Source organism: Amborella trichopoda, chromosome 1 (assembly GCF_054954075.1).
Source record: "Amborella trichopoda isolate Santa Cruz 75 chromosome 1, AtrichopodaSantaCruz75HAP2 v2.0, whole genome shotgun sequence".
NCBI lineage: Eukaryota > Viridiplantae > Streptophyta > Magnoliopsida > Amborellales > Amborellaceae > Amborella > Amborella trichopoda.
Window position 1 is genome coordinate 23,334,378 of NC_142336.1, and position 19,162 is coordinate 23,353,539.

Genomic DNA, 19,162 nt, shown 5'->3' on the forward strand with positions numbered 1-19,162 from the left:
ATCCTGTTTCTATAAGAATGGCTTCATAATACTCACGAGTTTTGACTCCATTGGTTGGATTCAAATGGTTTATAAGGTATAATGGAGCAAGTTTGATAGGATCCATACTAGTATGATGGTCATTTATTGTAATATCCATAAGATAGGCTCGTTCAATGTATGCAAAGCGAGGAACATTAGGCCTTTGGTTTGATTTTGATTGAGCTGGAGTATAGGCCGGAGTGGATGTATTAGTATCTGGATAAGTTATTTGGTGAACAGGAGAGATAGAAAGTGAAAGGGTTGCCAAAGGCGGGTTCTCACCTTCAAATGGTATTATTGTCAAAGGGTGTTTCTCATTGCGAGAGGAATTGCTACGAGAGCCCATGAGAGTAGGTGGATTGGACAAAGTATTATTATTATTAGCTGCAAAGAGCTGTAGTGCTAGGTTGGGATTAAGGGGTATCCTCAAACAACGTATCGATGGTCATGAACAACTACTCAGGTATACCTCTAAAGCTTGGAATCTAACCCAACAAAACTATTCTATGGTCAAAAAAGAATTACTTGCAATTGTCCATTGCGTTACCAAATTTCAAAGTGATATTCTCAATCAACAGTTTCTTATTCGAACTGATTGCAAAGCCGCCAAAGATATTTTGTAAAAAGATGTTCAAAACCTTGTTGCCAAACAAATATTTGCTCGCTGGCAGGCTATACTTTCTGCCTTTGATTTTACTATTGAACACCTTCCCGGGTCTTCTAATTCTCTTCCTGATTTTTTAACCCGTGAATTTTTGCAGGGGGGGCAACACTGACGCCAACGACGATTCACCACTATCACTAGCACTACAGCTATCTTCTATCACTGGTTCCTCTTCTTGGAGCATCATAGTTTCATGCTCCGGTATTTTTGTTTTTTCCCTATCTAAAGATTCTGGGATAGTTGGTAAAGGTACAGGAATACTGGATACTGGTATAGGAATACTGAGTTTAGGAGAAGGGATTCCTTTGATATCTAATTGGGCTAATTTAGATATTAACTGGTCCATTAGTGTTTTATTATTTTCTCTGATATGGAATTTATTTTTATTTAATTCTGGATGAGGTTTAAACAAAACTGCTTTAGGGATAGAAGGAGTTATTCCCTTAGTTTGAGGAGTAACTAATCTTTCTATACGTTCTGCTTGTTTTCCTAAAGATTGCATATATAAATTGGTATAATTATTTTGTTCCACTATATGAGGTATTAGTTCTTGTTTTTTACCTATTTCTTTTGGTAGAACTTTATATGATGTTGCAATAATATCATATAGGGATTGTGGCGGTTCTCCTTTACTTAACGAGGTTATTGCACGTTTTAGTATTATACTTTTTTTAGGAGGGTGTGTACCAGCAGTAGTAGTACCATCCGTACTAATGTATGTTTTTTCTTCTATGGTTTGAAGAGTATTAAATTGAGGAATGTTTATTTTATATTGAGTACATATTTCTTGTAACTATATAAAAAATCCTTTTGTTTCTCTTTCTTTTTTCAGAAATTTATTATATTTTTTATAGAATAATACTATTAACCTGGGTTGGAAGGTTTTAAGATACCATTCCCTAATACCCTGATTTTCTGGAGCAAGATAATCTTGTTTGATATAATTAATATCTATTTTTCGCTTTTTTCTTTCTAATTTAGCAGCTACGTATGCTTCTAAATGTGCATCCTCATTATTTATATCATATTCATCATCATCAACTTCTACTTGTAATGTAAGTATTTGAAATTCAGCTATGTCAGGTTCAGAAGTATACGTGGGAATGATTGCATGATCAGCTGTTCTTTTGACTCCTTGTAATTGCAAGTCTGAAGATGTTGTAGGTATTGATGAAGAAGGAAGTATTATAACATCGGGAGTAGTATGATAAGATTTTCTAGCAGGTATTAATGGGGTTTTATTTCTTTTTCTATTAATATTATATCATCCTATACTATAGGCTGTTGAAATTTTATTTCAATATTTTCATCTTGATGTGCTATTATTTGGTTTGGAATATTATTCATAGGTACTTCTCTGGGCTGGTTTGCATTTTGTATGCCCATGATTGAGGTAGAATAATATCGGACCAAGTAATGGTTTTTGGTATAATCGTATTTGATTTTTCTATATTAGTTTGGAATAATATAGTTTGATCCTTCTTATCAACTTGCATAATATTATGACAGAGGGTATTCATTACTTTATAATAAATTCTGTATACTATTGCTAAATTATGAGAACCATGTGTCATGTTAAATCCATGAGTTTTCAAATTTATAGTTAATATATTTGGGTCTGTTAATGAAACAGAAAAATTTGGAAAGCAATTAAAATATATATATATATATATATATATATATATATATATATATATATATATATATATATATATATATATATATATATATATATATATAAGTCTTCTCAACGTCTGTAGGCGAAAATGAATAGTGATTTCTCCCACCCTCATAATCATCCAAAGTTCATCGTACGGTCACTATTGTCTGATAGTGTTTCATTTTCCAGTTTTTTTTCTACAAATCAGAATGATCTGAAATTTGGAACGTATGTACATCTTAGTGAGGCACACCTAATAAAAATATAAAAAAAATAATTCGTGAAAAAAATTGATCAAAATACCTCTGATGTTGTTTTGATGCCCAAATATCTTCAAATTTGAGCCTACCTCAAAAATTTCACTAGAAGATGTTGTTTTGATGCCCAAATATCTTCAAATTGATCATCTAGACATCAAGATGCACGGACATGAGAAAAAAATAAATTGCAAGTTTTGAAAATAGTGTATTTTGTAGCGCATTTTTGGACCGTCAATTTTCAAGATTTTTAAGTTTTCATAGATATGTCAATCTACACTATTTTTTAAGCTTTAAACTTTATAAATAACTATGAAACTATATTTTAAGGCTATCGCAAAGATTTTTCAATATTGAAACCACGTTTCTCGACACCATTTGAAGATATGCTCTAATTTGATTGCTTAAAGCCTAGGTTCTATACAAACAGCACCCATATATATATATATATATATATATATATATATATATATAAAGAGACTACAAAACACCTATGAGCAAAAATGAACAGTATTTTTGCCCATAGGCTCGGCGCTGTCTGATTTTTTCTGACAGCGTGGATTAAAGACCGCCACAAACATAGCTATGTCCGTAACAGGATTTTTCACGTAAAATCTAAGAAGACCGCCACGGCTCCCGTAGGCCGGTGGCGGTTTTTAGGCACAACTGACGGGGGCGAAACACTGTAGCAATTCGCCTATAGGTATCTTTAAGACTTTCCCATATATATAAATAAATAAATATATATATATATATATATATATATATATATATATATATATATGAGCAATGATTTCATGCAACCGTTATATGGTAATATGATGCATCAACCTTAAAAAATCATCTTATGGCCATTTGTTTGATCCAAATTTTGAAATATACACTCTTTTCATTCTAATGAACAATCATACAGAAAGAAAAATTTGAAAACACAACCTAGAAAGTATTTTTTTAGCCCAATTAACATAGGGCGTTCATTTTGGTGAGATACTTAAATCTAGGCCTTGGAAGGATTTTTTCATTTCCAATTTTTTTGGATGGCTTTATTATCATTAGATGAACAATGTTAAAAGATAAAATAATGATTTTGAGTTTATAAAGGCTAAGATCTTGAAATTCACAAAATGAATGGTCTAGATTCGTTTTTGGAAGGGGACTCATTTTAACCATATCTAAGGTTCAAATTGGGGGGGATTGATTATTGAGATGAAGAGTGTGTGGAAAATTTGAGGTCATACAAATACCACAAACATGGTTTTCTAGAAGTGTCGTTGCATTATACTATGATACAGCCGTTGCATTGAATCATTGTTCGATATATATATATATATATATATATATATATATATATATATATATATATATATATATATATATATATATATATATATATATATATATGGAAGTGGATTCAATACGCCCACTAGCTGGCTATCAATGGCCCAGATTGAATATGAGCCGATCTTACGGTCCTTTTCATGTTTGAATTTTAATTTTTTTCTAGAAATTCAAATCACTTGAAATTTTAGGTGTATGTTCTTCTCATCAAGGAGCACCTAATAAAAATATATATAAAAAAATTTGCAGAACAAAATTAACCAAAATCTCCCAAAAATTTTTAGGGGTATTTTGGTCAATTTTTTTATTGAAAATATTTTTCTATATTTTTCAAAAATTTACTTATTTTTTATGTACACACGCTCCAAGTTTCAGATCATTCTAATTTTTAGAAAAGAATTCAAATTCAAACGCTACCGGACATCCAGAATCGTCATATCGGCTCAAATTCAATCTGGGCTGTTGGCGTTTACTGATAACAGTACGCCATTGGGTTGACAGGATCTTTTCCCTCTATATATATATATATATATATATATTCAAATTTGAGCCTACCTCAAAAATTTCACTAGAAGATGTTGTTTTGATGCCCAAATATCTTCAAATTGATCATCTAGACATCAAGATGCATGGACATGAGAAAAAAATAAATTGCAAGTTTTGGAAATAGTGTATTTTGTAGCGCATTTTTGGACCGTCAATTTTCAAGATTTTTAAGTTTTCATAGATATGTCGATCTACACTATTTTTGAAGCTTTAAACTTTATAAATAAATATGAAACTATATTTTAAGGGTATCGCAAAGACTTTTCAATATTGAAACCACAGTTCTCGACACCATTTGAAGATATGCTCTAATTTGATTGCTTAGAGCATAGGTTCGATACAAATCGCACCCATATATATATATATATATATATATATATATATATATATATATATATATATATATATATATATATATATATATATATATAAGCGACTACAAAACACCTATGAGCAAAAGTGAACAATATTTTTTCTCATAGGCTCGGCACTGTCTGATTTTTTCTGACAACGTGGATTAAAGACCGCCACAAACATAGCTATGTCCGTAACAGGATTTTCCACGTAAAATTGACGCAAAAAATATAAGAGGACCGCCACGGCTCCCGTAGGCCGGTGGCGGTTTTTAGTCAAAACTGACGGGGGTGAAACACTGTAGCAATTCGCCTATAGGTATTTTTAAGACTTTCCCATATATATATATATATATATATATATATATATATATATATATATATATATATATATATATATATATAAGCAATGATTTCATGCAACCGTTATATAGTAATATGATGCAACAACCTTAAAAAACCATCTTATGGCCATTTGTTTGATCCAAATTTTGAAATATACACTCTTTTCTTCTAATGAACAATCATAAAGAAAGAAAAATTTGAAAACACAACCTAGAAAGTATTTTTTTAACCCAATTAACATAGGACGTTCATTTTGGTGAGATACTTAGATCTAGGCCTTGGAAGGATTTTTTCATTTCCAATTTTTTTGGATGGCTTTATTATCATTAGATGAACAATGTTAAAAAATAAAAATAATGATTTTGAGTTTATAAAGGCTAAGATCTTGAAATTCACAAAATGAATGGTCTAGATTCGTTTTTGAAGGGGACTCATTTTAACCATATCTAAGGTTCAAATTGGGGGGGATTGATTATTGAGATGAAGGGTGTGTGCAAAATTTGAGGTCATAGAAATACCACAAACATGGTTTTCTAGAAATGTCGTTGCATTATACTATGATACAACCATTGCATTGGATCATTGTTATACATATATATATATATATATATATATATATATGGGAGTGGATTCATATGTCCGCTAGTTGACTGCCAATTGCCCAGATTGAACCTGGGCTGATCTGACGGTCCTTTTCGTGTTTGAATTTTAATTTTTTTTAGAAATTCAAATCACTTGAAGTTTTTAGGTGTATGTTCTTCTCATCAAGGAGCACCTAATAAAAATATATAAAAAAAAATCTGCAGAATAAAATTTACCAAAATCTCCCAAAAATTTACAAAGGTACTTTGGTCAATTTTTCATGTAAAATATTTTTTTATATTTTTCAAAAATTTACCTATTTTTTATGTATATAAGCTTCAAATTTCAGATCATTCCAATTTTTAGAAAAAGAATTCAAATTCAAACGCTACCGGACATCCTAGATCGTCATATCGGCTCAAATTCAATCTGGACTGTTGGCGTTTACTGTAACAGTACGCCATTGGGCTGACAGGATCTTTTCCCTATATATATATATATATATATATATATATATGTGTGTGTGTGTGTGTGTGTGTGTGTGTGTGTGTGTGTGTGTGTGTGTGTGTGTGTGTGTGTGTGTGTGTGTGTGTGTGTGTGTGTGTGTGTGTGTGTGTGTGTGTGTGTGTGTGTGGATTTGTCTAGAGCTAACAACCTTTCAAAATACAAAGGTTAAAGTTAAAAAAAGTTGTGATGGGTGCATTTATCAAAAAGATATCACTCTTTGTTTAAAAAATTATTTTAATAGGTAACTTAACCATTAAGCAAAAAAAAAATTTGAAATTTTTACAAAAATACAATAGCATTTTAAAAATTTGTGTCCTAAAAATTTATTTGTAGAGTGTCATTGTCTTTTACTAAAATTTCAACTTTACCATTTATGAAGATGACAAAAATACCCTTTGTCTTGCAATAATATTTTCAAACTTCTCTTTACTTAATGATGAAGATACGAAAAAAAAAATAACTTTTTTTAAAATATATACTCTAAAATTAATAAATCCGTCCTTCATAAGTCTATATATCTTTAACCTTTGTAATTTGAAGGGTTGTAAAGTTTAGATTATCCCTATATATATATATATATATATTGCAACCAAAAATCTATTAGAAAATTCTCCAATTGATAATTGGATTGATCATTTGAACATTGAGATGTATGGATATAAAAAAAAGATGTTACGTCCTAAAAATAATATATCTTATAACACATTATCTCAAGCCATCCATTTTCAAGTTTAAATGTTTACTCGATCTTCACCACTTTCGGAGCTTTAAATTTCAAAATTGGGAGCCAAAATTGAGTTTTTGACTAATGTAAAAGCTTTTAGCACCAAAACTACATCTTTTGACAGGGTTTCAAAATGCATCTTATTTGATTGTTCAAGTTTTATGTAAACATCCTCCATTTCCGATGTTGGCTTAATATGCAGCTTTGGAGAAGACATCCTGGGCTCCTATATTATAAACAGGATCTGCAAAACCATGCAAGACATCTTGGTATCATGCAAAAAGAAATCGGGTTACAAGCATGGGAGAAGAAAAGGTAAGAGAATCTTATGTATCACAATGACATCAATCTAAATGTTGTTAACCCCATCATAAACAAGCTCTAGAGATGATAATATAGAAGTAAGCCTCACACAACACGCTGTGCAAAAAACTGAAGAGAGGCAGGTGTCACACAAATCCATGTTCCTTGAAACAATTCACATGATTCATTGGGCCCAATCTGCAAGGGGACAGCAACATTTCCACTGCAACGGCTGCTTGCGCATTTGCGAACGATCCCACCATGGTAGCTGTTAACATTACGATATGTCTTGCAGGCTCCTGTGCACTTAGGCCATGGCAGAAGTCACTTCACACCAGGCTGAACCATTTTTCTGTTAGCAGCTTTACTTTGTGTGACTTTGCATAGGCTTAGAATTGCTTTTCCTGCAACAGTAATTTAAAAAGCAAACTCACCCACGTAAATACAGCAAACGAATTCTGCACAATGGGCAACTATGATTTCCACCAACATGGGGAAGGGTGACTAATGATATATCCTTAGTCACACATCCATAGATGGGGGTTCATATCAGTCCAGCTCAGATTTCTCATCGATGAAACAAACATTTAAGAAGGAACTTTTGCTAATGCCAAATGAAAAACCATCCAATCAGGAAGCAATGCCCTTCATGGTATAATGAATATGGAAAATGGGTTCTGACAATGACATTGAGTTTTCGCCTAAGAGAGAATCCTCATGGACAGTTAAGCAGTACTAAATACACATAAGCAATCAAAGTCGATGCTCAGTTACTTTACAGTATTGTATACTTTTCTCCAAGTCCACAGGCAACCTCGCCTTGCTGCCCACATCCCAGACAGCATTTCACATTGATCAGGATGGTATCTCACTTTTAACTATATACATCTAGTATAAATTCCCATTTACAGAGATGCATATGCTCTATTGTGATGCCCCAAAGATTTTGACCAAAACTGTAAAAAAAACATATCAACCCACATAATGGGTGGTACAATGCCTTAAAAAAAGGACTCTCAAGCGACTGCACATATCCAACATAGGGTTATACAGAGAGCAAGATAATACCTCACCCAAGTGAACCACATAAAATATGACATGTACGTTGTAAATGAAACAGGTATTATCTCGAAATAAGTTGGTTTCGGGGTTGAAGGACAGCCAAGTGCCTGTATAAGCTCCTCCACACCCAAAACTCGAAACTTGGGAGGTGAATTAAGAGCAAAGTTGTCAACGCGATGCTCATAGATTTTTCCATCTTTGTCCAGTTTGTACTCTGATGTGCCATCAAACCTGCCTTGGCTCTCCCATGGTACCCTAGGGATGCCATGGACTGTCCATCTGATCATGATTGTGCTCTCAACAGGCTGCCAAACGGTGTGGAGATCAATCCACAATGCCTTGAAGAAGATCCTTCCATAGAAGCGCAAGGCCCTGAAGATGAGCTTATAGTTGTCAATACCTCCAAAGGTGTTCAGACGATCTTTGAAGACAATGTCATCCCTGCTCACACAAAGGGAGGCCATATTAAGATGCAAATCTTGAAGTGATGTGAAAGAAAATCAGTAATAGATGTGGAAAGGCAAAAAGTAATACTTAATTTACAAGACCTTCATAGTTCATTATAATATTTGCTCTTGCATTAGTCTGTCATTTATCTTGTTTCCTCTATTTTCATACGATGAATGGAAAAGGCTTGGTTTAAGTTGCAGGGGAGATCAAGGGCTAATGCTCCAAATTTCTGACTGTTTCAGAAGGACTTTTCTTTTCTTTGTTTCTAGTAAATTGAAATTTCAGTGGGACTTTTCAAAAGAAACTAATTGGATGACATTAATGCATGAAATGTTGAAATTGAAACAAACCTAGAAAAAATCATGATACAGAAAGATGACAATAGGCAACAACATTGGGAAATTTCAGTCAAAAACAAGTACTGGATGTCTATAGATAAAGAAAATATATGTAACTCTTTCTTCACGAAGAAACAAGGAATCTACAGCACAAATAAATTGTCATGCATGCAAGCAAGCAAGCAACTACAGCAATGTCTGGTAAATATTCAAGTTTCTTTTCTTTTCTTTTCTTTGTTTTTAATAATATGCTGCCTATGTATTGAGTAAGGATTTAGTACAAGATACAAAAAATGGGCTACCCTCAACATGGGAACGCTATACCAAACAATAGGCTACCCACAACATGGGTGCGCTATACAAAACCAACGAGATGGTGGCATTAGTCAAAAACTGCTATACAAATCATGGAGTACAAAAAACAGGAGATAAGAGCCATCTGCGGACAAAATCCTCAGTCATCCACCTGGGCAGCGCCTTCTTGAGTGAGTGCGTCGGTACTGTGGTTGGCCTCATGCAAGATATGCACCCAACAGACCTGTATTTGCCTGCAAATGTTGAAGATTTCATCAAAAACAGAAATGAGGCCCCAGGGAGGGGCGGATACACCCAAAGCCCAAGAGATGATATTGGAGGAATCTCCTTTCACAACTAGGGGTGTGGTCCAGGAAGGGTTAAAGTTTGTAAGGCCTTCAAGTTTCTTTTCAATTGTCCCCCCAGTGTTAAAAAACCAATATGGCTACTTAAAAAGATTATGCATATGTAAACCTCGCTTCCTCAGAGAAGCAAGTCATTTATTGAGCAACGGAATCACCGAACGCTAAGAAATCATGCATTTTCGGATTCATGTGACACGCAAAAAGTATCCTTGTTCAACAGAGATTCTACAGCCATTAGGATCCTTAAAAAGCTCTTCGTTGAATCTGAGAATAACCATGTATCTTCTTGACCAAGGTAGTAAAATACATGGAATCACCGGCCAATATTACAACAAGGTTCAGCTTTATTTCATATTCTCCATTGGAGCTGCCACAGCCATTTTGCCACAAGCTAAGATCATCATCATTCAAGAAGCTGACCCACATCAAGCTCCCCCAATTCATAGCTTCTAATAAATACAAACGGCCAAGCTGTTTCTTATGTTGCTGTACACAGGCAACTCTCCCCCGCTAATGTTGTGAAGTATCAATACTTTTTTTAGTGCATGAAGCATAATATCATATCATATGGAACCTTAACTTAGTAATGAAACAATTGGCTGCATTCAGCAATTATCATGGGCAGAACATAATTAATTGGCACACTTTAGTGGGGGTGGGAGCTACAAGATCCAACTAAATTATTTCTCCAAGTGATTAACCACTCTTCCCAATTTTGTAATTAGGACATCGTATTTTTTATAACGTTTTTGTCCAATCAGTGATTATACCATGATTAAGGCCATCAGGTCATATTTTCTCTAGATTCCCCAAGATAATAATAGACAGTTTTGTAGATTATCTCATAATCAAATGAGACTTACATATAAAAATTTGAAGTATAAAAAAAAAAAAAAACCTTTTCTAACCTGCTGTCAGAGCACAAGAAGATTGGATGAAACATTGAAAAAACATTTTCTTTGTGTACCATTTCTGAGCCGGACTAAATTGGATTCAATTTGGCTACAAAGAAGCCAAAAAACATTTATATTCTTTAAGGGATGGTGAAATCCTCTCCATATATAAATGAATCTGATGAACAAAAGAGTCTCCATCGTACTACATTTAGCCAAAAGTCCAACTAGATTACCATATGACAGGTCACAGAAGCAAAACCCTTCTGTTTTATTCAATGACCCTTTTTCAAATGACAATTTACGGGATACAAGACTAGCAGCATCATTCATTTACTCTATGGACATACGGTGTCCACATACAGTGTAATGATACATTTCGAGTATGATATGCCCTATTTATAGCGCATTCAAGTTTAACATCTTTGTTCTTCATGTACCATATCTAAATAACTTAAGCACAATAGATTTGTACACTTGACTTTTTATCTCTCCACCCCCCAACAGTAAGGGAGCTACAGAAATTTCAGTTCGCACAGAAATTTCAACAACCTCATATATCATAAAATGAAACACCCTTGAGGGGGGTATCTATAAGACAGACAGTTGGGACTCCCATTTGTATTTGTTAAGTAGATTTTTATGGGAGTTCCAAAGGCAACCCTGGTATGTACCAAAAATGATCAAGAAAAAGTCTTTCTAACTTATCTTTTCCCTTTGCAACGACATAACAATATTGAGGATGAGGCCTAGGCCCTCATAATTGGACCTACAGTGAAGGGGAAGAGAAATGTCCATGGCATTGAGTAGCTTATTTGATCAGGTTTTTTACCACATGAGAAGGATAACCATAGAAGTCCAACACATTTGCAGGGAACAAACAAAGTGGTGGACACATTAGCACAAAAAAGGATTCAGAAATCTTCCATTTCAGGAACTTGTTATGGTGGCAGATATGACTAGCATAAGATTGAGTCACTCATAGGTAATAGAGATGAGGATTTTCATACAGTTCTCATTTTCTGATTGAGTCTTGGATGTGCAGGCTCCATTTTATACATGAAAGCATGCATGCATATCTTATTTTTCTTTTATGGGTGCATATCTGGAGGGAGGCCGACCAGTAGGCTGACAATCTAGCTAAACAAAGAGCCAAGCAAACACCGCACTAAAATTGCCAGCCTGATAATCGCTTTCTTGGTTCTTTGGTTGTTTGTTTTTCTTTTATCTTCCTTTTATTGTATCTATTTGCTTTCAGTCATGTCTTATATTCTTTGTTTGGAATGTAGATTCTCCCCCCCTTTGTTTGGGTTTCCCGGCTTGCTCCCAGAGTTATTGTAAATACCATCCTTTTAATACAATGTTACAAGATTCAAAAAAAAAAAAAATACAGGCACACAAATTTTTTAATGAATGAAACAAAGTACATCTTGACAAAAAAAAAAAAATAAACATTTTGACATCTTATTATACTGAAATCAATGCCCATCTTGAATCGATGAGGGGAATTGAGGAGGAAATTCAAGCCCTTTAAGAAATGACACTTGGCACTGTAGCACTACCCAGAAGAAAAATGTAATTAGTTACAGATTGGTATAGAGCTGGGGTTTAAATCATGTCAATCAAGAAATAAAGAACGGCTTGTAACCAAGGGTATGTGCTGTTTACCATGACAGCCTTTTCTTTTTTGATCAACGCATACCATGAGAGTTCTCTTTCCCAAGTTCGCCCAGTGCCAAGACTATCTTAGCCAAAGCAACAAACAAGTGGCCCATGTACAATGTAGTCATCCATGGAGACTTGGAAGAAGTATACATGAAGGAAATCCTGGGGTTTGGCAGCTGACTTGAGAACTTTAATGATGAGATGACGCCTATTGGCAGTATTGTTAGATTCTCTTTGGAACCTTCTTCAGTTTGGTCAGAAAAATGAAGCAATTCGGTGCTTCGGTCAATTTGGGGGAAGACTTTGGACCTTTTTTTTTCAAAATTGAATATAAATAAAATGTATATTTATATATAAAATATATTAAAACAATAAAGAAAACAGAAATAAAAAATATCCAAAAAAAAAGAAAAGAAAAAAACGCATTCAATTTATTTTATAGCATGAGGATATAACTCATATGATGAAGAGGGGGCTTGAAAATCAATTTATTTTATTTTAATTAAAATTAAGGACAGTCATGGAATTTTACAAAGACAAGAGAGATTGGGGCAAGTTGGTAACTGTTGAAACGGAGGATAACCAGGGATGGTGCCAGGTGGGAGGTGAACCCTTGGCATCACACGAGCCTCGTAGTAGTTGGACTTGGGGGGGCTCTGTGCTCTCTCTCTCTCTCTCTCTCTCTCTCTCTCTCTCTCTTTCTCTCTCTCTCTCTCTCTCCTTGAAGAATTAGTTTTTCAGTTTTAGAATGAGGCCGCAATTTTGTTTTGGATGACGAAATATCATGCCGAAACTAACAAAATCACAAGTTTGCTATTTGCTTCACTTCAGTGGTTAGGGGAAACTCGAAGACTTCGGGTGCGTTGTCCGAAGCAGAGCGAATTTAACAACACTGCTTATCAGCCTCAAAAGGAGGAATAGTGGCTATTCCATAGTTGTCAAAAGGGAAGGCAGATTATCATGATACTAGTATATGTTTGTATATTGGACTTACAGGTGATGACCCACAGTCTGTAGTGGAATTGAAAACTCAAATCAGAAAGGCCTTCGCCCTAAAGAGCAGTTTCGACGGACCACTGAAAGGGTTTTGTAATGTTATTTTCCTCCACTTGTGCAGAGATACCAGTGCAAGTGGTTTGTGTCTGTCGCTTTTGGAACCCCACTTGTGGATAAATGAATCAAATAAAATGAAAACAAATATATGCTTTTTACTTATTCCATAATAGTTAAAAGAAGAACATCCCTAGAGGGGCTGTCCAAACTCGTCCTAAAAGAACAATGGAAATTGTGTTTTTCCTTGGCATAGAAGACAAATCTAGTAAAGGTACCCTCATCTCACATGGGAAGTATGCTCTTGATCTTTAAAAGGAGTGAAAAGTTACCACCAAACCCATTGAGTGGCCTACCTAGGCCAGCACATGACTTCAAATTTCACACTGGAAAGCCCACCTAGGATAATCAAAGATATCAAAAAAACCTAGTGAGATGGCTCACTTATCGAACCATCACTCACTTGAGCACCAAATACGGTGTGGTCAATCAGCTCAGGCACGTGCCACTACTCACATAAATCTTCTGCATCATATTCTGAGGCATCTCAAAGCCCATAATAGGTGAGGTTCTCTTATTGTCAAGTAGGAGAACTTGTTCCTTTGTGCTCTTTAATAGGAGACCATGTTATTTACCCAAGTGCTGCAATGCAGATTCTGTATGGGGGCCATGTGACAAGATCCACGATGTACTTTTCCAAGCTCCCTGGTGGGAATACATGGCAATGATGTATATGGCATGTAACTTGACATGCTGAAAGATATTATAGTGAGAACTAGGTCAACTGCCCAGTAGAGATACACTACAACACCGACCATCAATGCTTATTTTCTCAAACCGAGTCATCGGTAAGCGAACAAGCACATAAAAGAGAGTACCATAATGCTAAATAAAAGGTAATAACCAAGGCGATTGGTAATCCTCATGTAAAATTTAGAGGTCAGTCAGCTAGTATGCACGTTCACCAAGGACATAAATAGTACAAGGTTACAATATAATCAAGGTAAGTTAATTCTCAGATGTCAGTGCACCAACATGAAGGAGAACATTTCATGATTATACCTATGCTCAAAGAGTATTGGTTAGGGAGCCCTCGATATATAAGAAGTTCTATAGACCCGAGATTAGTAGATCAATATTTTAGCTCAGAGGCATTTATGCTCAAGTAAAGTGTAAGATGAGATTTAGTATATAACAACAAGCCTATTTTAGACACACAACTTGGTGAATCAGAATACAACATTATACATGATTCATTCCTTCATCCACATCTCTCTCACATGTAGACATCCAAATCAGCTTTTCATTTTTTCTAAAAGAAAATTTTGAACAAAAAAAGAATTGAGTGACACTGAAAGGTGTAAAGAGTGATATGACATATGACTCACAACCACATCAGGGAAATATCTTAAAGGTTTCCAAGGAGCATGTCTATTATGACATACTCAATAAGCAATGGGGCCTCATGCTTCAAAAAAAGAACCAAAGGTAATTGAGTCTAACAAAAACCATTCTTCTTGCAAACAACATCAGTTGAAGACCAACACCATCTACATCATCTAGGTTCTTTCACATTGTTTGTTAGTTGATCCACAACATCTAGCAAAGTACTCAATAAATCAATTTCTTTCATATTTTTTGGCTCACCCATCTCAAATATTCCTAATTCAACCAGACCACAAGGTCCCCTAGAAAGACTCAACAACTCTTGACATCCATCAACACCACACCAGGTCAAAGGAGAACCAGGTTGTATATTACATGGCATTAAAAGAATTTCTTGGATTTCGATCAAGTTGGGTTTGATAAAATTGGAGTAATGATGTTACTGCTGTGAGCATCAATATGAGATTTGAATCCAGTTTATTGGGCACAAAGTAGCCCCTTTGAACAGTTATCAACAGTTCATTATAGAGAAACAACCAGTGTATATCCTAACCCAAGACACTTGGAACGGTACCTCGGCAGTTCCGGATGACCCCAACTTGCATAACACAAGATCGACCTAGTACACAAGAGTCCGACTGAGGCTTGACCGAGTTATTACGGGATTTTGGTCCCAGTCTTACCACTCAGATTTAGGACTCTGCGAGTCACGTCAGACCCCCCAACTAGTTCCATGCCTCGCTTCGTGTTTTTAAGCATTAATAAAAATTAAAAATTTCATAGGTCAAAAACATAAACAACAATGAAGCACCAGCAAATTTCATAGGTCAAAAACATAAACAACAATCAAGCACAAGGACCATCGTAAGAACGATTTATGCAGAATCTAAGGAAGCAGTCACCATTTGCCTTTCTCAACAGAAAACAGTGTTTTAAAAAGCGGACCACCCAACGCCTAGGCGGTGCAAAAGGCCTAGGCACCTCACCTAGGTCTAGGCGGCCAAATTAGGCGGGTTGTCCCTAGGCGCCCACCTAGGCGCCAGGGAATCCACCTAGGCACCCACCTAGGCGCCAGGGAATCCACCTAGGCGGACCCAGCCCTGGGTGGCCGCATAGGGCTTGCGCCCCACCAAGCAGGGCCGGAAATGCCCCTCGTTGAAGACATTTTTTTTATTTTTTTGTAATGCTAAAGGGGTAAAACCGTGGTTTTTAGGTTCATTTGAAACCTAATCTCCATTAGAGCCTGTTTTAGAGAAAGAAAAATCCCAAAAAACTAGTCTTTGGTGATTTCCATAAGATCGAATGGTTTCTCAAAGTTACAAGAAATTGATCTAAACATCACCCTCTGATATTTAGATTTAGTGGACTATCACACTATGGACTCATGGAGTATGGAGGAATGTGTGGACTATACATTTGATGTGCCCTAAATCCATAACTCTTATGTGTTATAAAGTTATACTATAAAGACATTTTGTTTTTTCTACTGGGCCGCCCAGGTTTTGGGCACCCGCCTAGGCCCTGGGCGGCCTGGACCCCTGGGCCTCCTAGATGCCGCCTAGCATTTTTTGAAACACTAACATAAAAGAAGACTGAGAGATTTTACATTTGGTGGAATGGGCTCAAGTATGTAAACAGAAAAGCAAAGGTGGTTTGAGTATATGAAGATTAAGGGAGACAAATCAGGCCTTTGATTGGTAAATGGTGACAGATGTTAGGGGATAACACTAAACAATTATGGAAAAGGGTAGTCCAATACATGCATGGGTAGATGAGCATTGATTGGTTGGTGAGAAAAGCATGTGATACCTCCAGGATATCAGGAATTTGGAATACCTCTAGGATAAGAGGATTTTGGAAAGACGGCAATCAGGGAAGGCAGAGAATCATAAAAAATACAATATTGCAGCCTGGAAATCGTAGGAGAATCAAATTTTCGCATGATATGTGGTTATAACAAATGCCCATTGTCAAAAATTTCTCTATACTCATTAATTACAAAATCACAAGGAAACGTTTTCTAAAACATTCACAAATGGTCAACATAGCATTGATTTACTAAAAATCAACTGTCAATAGAAACAACAATGATAGGAAATTCAAGAAAAATGGAAACAAATCCACAGCATAGAAAACCAAAACTAAACAACAACCCGCAACCGCGATAATTGAAAAAAAAAATTAGTCTACAATTCTAGAACCAACCTTGAATATAATATCATCAAACAGTGTGTACTGAATGTAAACTGCAAAGAACTACGAAAGGGAAAAAGAAGAAGGCAACAACCATACAAGCAAACCAACCTGTAGATATTGAAACTGGGTTCCCTATAGAAAATCTCGGGCAGATCCTCTCTCAAAGTCCTAATGGCATAACCCAAGTTCACATAGTAATCCTGCTTGCTATTGTCACCTCCTTCCTTCTGCTTAGAAGAAGGTGGCTCATACTGTACAGAACTCAACAAATTCAGCTGAGAAACAAACACTTCACCCAAAATCCCCATTCCCAACTCCCTCTGTACAGCATCAACTCTCTCTCTCTCCATCAACTCCCAGGAGGAACCCAACCTCCGGCAATCAGGCCCCAAAGAAACCCTAATGTTCACCCCATTTCTGGACTTGCTCTCTCTCTTGCTCCTCCTGCAACTGCTGGTTTTAGGGCAAATTGCGAAGCTTGAGGCCATCTCTGGTGGAGAACAAAGAAGGGCCATTTGGAAATTATTGTTATGTCTATTCGGTGGTGTGGTCTGAAAATGGGGAGGCACAAACAAGAGAGGGAGGAGGAGGAGCGTCGTGAAATGAAATGAAATGAAATGCATCAATCAAATTTTCGTTCCTTCATTCGGCTTTGGAACCAATGAGAGAATATGCCCCTACCCCGTAAAATGCCCTTCCCCTCAATTATTATTTTTTATTTTTTATTTCAATAATTAATAATAATAATAATAATAATAATAATAATAATAATTATTATTATTATTATTATTATTATTATTATTATTATTATTATTATTATTATTATTATTATTATTATTATCCACTTGGTTTGATACCGCTTATGGGCCCTAACTTTGCTTTGTTGTGATTTGATAATGCCCCATCATCACCATCACCATCACCTATGGATTCCAAAATCCTTTACAAATCCCTTTGGATAATATCCACATCCACTTGTGCTGTCTCTTTCTTTATCTTGGGCGTGTGCCTCAATTTTGAAAAATTAAAATAAGGTGCATCAGTGAATCTTCATGAAAGATGTAGTTTTGGCGTTGGAGATTTGTGCAAAAAAAAATTCTTAATTATAAAATTTAAAACTCAAAGAAAAGGTATACATCAAGCACATCTACAAGCATTAGAAAATTTTGAAAATTACCGATCTAAATATTATGAAAAATATACACAAAGAGCATTTATTTTTTGTATATAAGGAGGTCAAAATCATTTTTGTCCATAAGATTTCAAATCGGGTGGTTATAAGAGTGTCATTGATTAACTCAAAGTAAAAAAAAAAACGTTTCTAGGACTTCGTCATACATCCTAATCCATCTATTGTGGTCATCTATTTTGGCATTTAATGACTAGAAATAATTGTGACTTCCTTATAATAAAGATAACTAGTCCCATGATATACAATACCAAATATCATTTTACAAGATGCACTATTTTTTACCATATAACTTTGGTCAAGATGAGCAATTAGAAGCCATAAAAATGGCAAAAACATTTTGTCAATGGGTTTTAAGGTGGTCTTACTATAAGGTTAATGCCTTACCCAGGATGCAACCTTTTTTGCGATTAAAATTGGGTTGCAACCATCTTCACCATCCATTTATTTACCTGTGCTTTTACAAATGTTATAACGTAAAGTACTCTCTAAATTTTTCCTCTTTTCATATCTAGGTTTCCCTAAGCTTGTCTCTCTAAACCCCTCCAGTCTTTCCTCTCCTTAGCCTTAAGGCACACTCTGTTAGACCTCTTTCTGTAAGCTTGTCATGTTTAGAGAGAGAGAGAGAGAGTGAGAGAGAGAGATCACTAAAAGGCAGATAGGAATTGTTTTGGGACGTGGCTTTTGTTTGTGATTGGAGTCTGGTGTCTTTTCTTACAGTCCTGCTACCAAAACTGCAAGAAAATAAGTTTGAAGCAGTTTATTTTCGTGCAAATTCCCTTTTTTTTTTATTCCTAAATTATGTATGGTTTTCAATTCCTACCACTAAACTAGCAAAAAAACAAAAAAGTCATGTCTGGTTAAGAGCCCTGATAAGAATGGTAGCATCAATGTAGGGAATTGTTGTTCGTGTTTTATTGTTCTATTTGTCTGCATTCTTTTTACCATTTTTTAGTCTTGGTTGAGCAAAGGAA

General features: G+C 35.3%; 1 protein-coding gene across 2 annotated transcripts; it reads right to left on the minus strand.

Moving 5' to 3' along the window:
* Window positions 1-7,242: 7,242 nt before the first annotated feature.
* On the minus strand, window positions 7,243-17,547 carry LOC18432735 (uncharacterized). 2 transcript variants are annotated; one of them, XM_011624518.3, is made up of 3 exons: window positions 17,108-17,547; window positions 8,369-8,803; window positions 7,243-7,704 (listed from the first exon to the last, which is right to left on the minus strand). In XM_011624518.3, the coding sequence occupies exons 1-3, from the start codon at window positions 17,512-17,514 to the stop codon at window positions 7,665-7,667; spliced, it is 882 nt and encodes a 293-aa protein (XP_011622820.3). In that variant the 5' UTR covers window positions 17,515-17,547; the 3' UTR covers window positions 7,243-7,664. The 2 variants fall into 2 exon arrangements, with proteins under 2 accessions (XP_011622820.3, XP_011622819.3); XM_011624517.3 differs by lacking the exon at window positions 7,243-7,704 and having other exon boundaries at window positions 8,021-8,803.
* Between the last annotated feature and the right edge of the window lie 1,615 nt (window positions 17,548-19,162).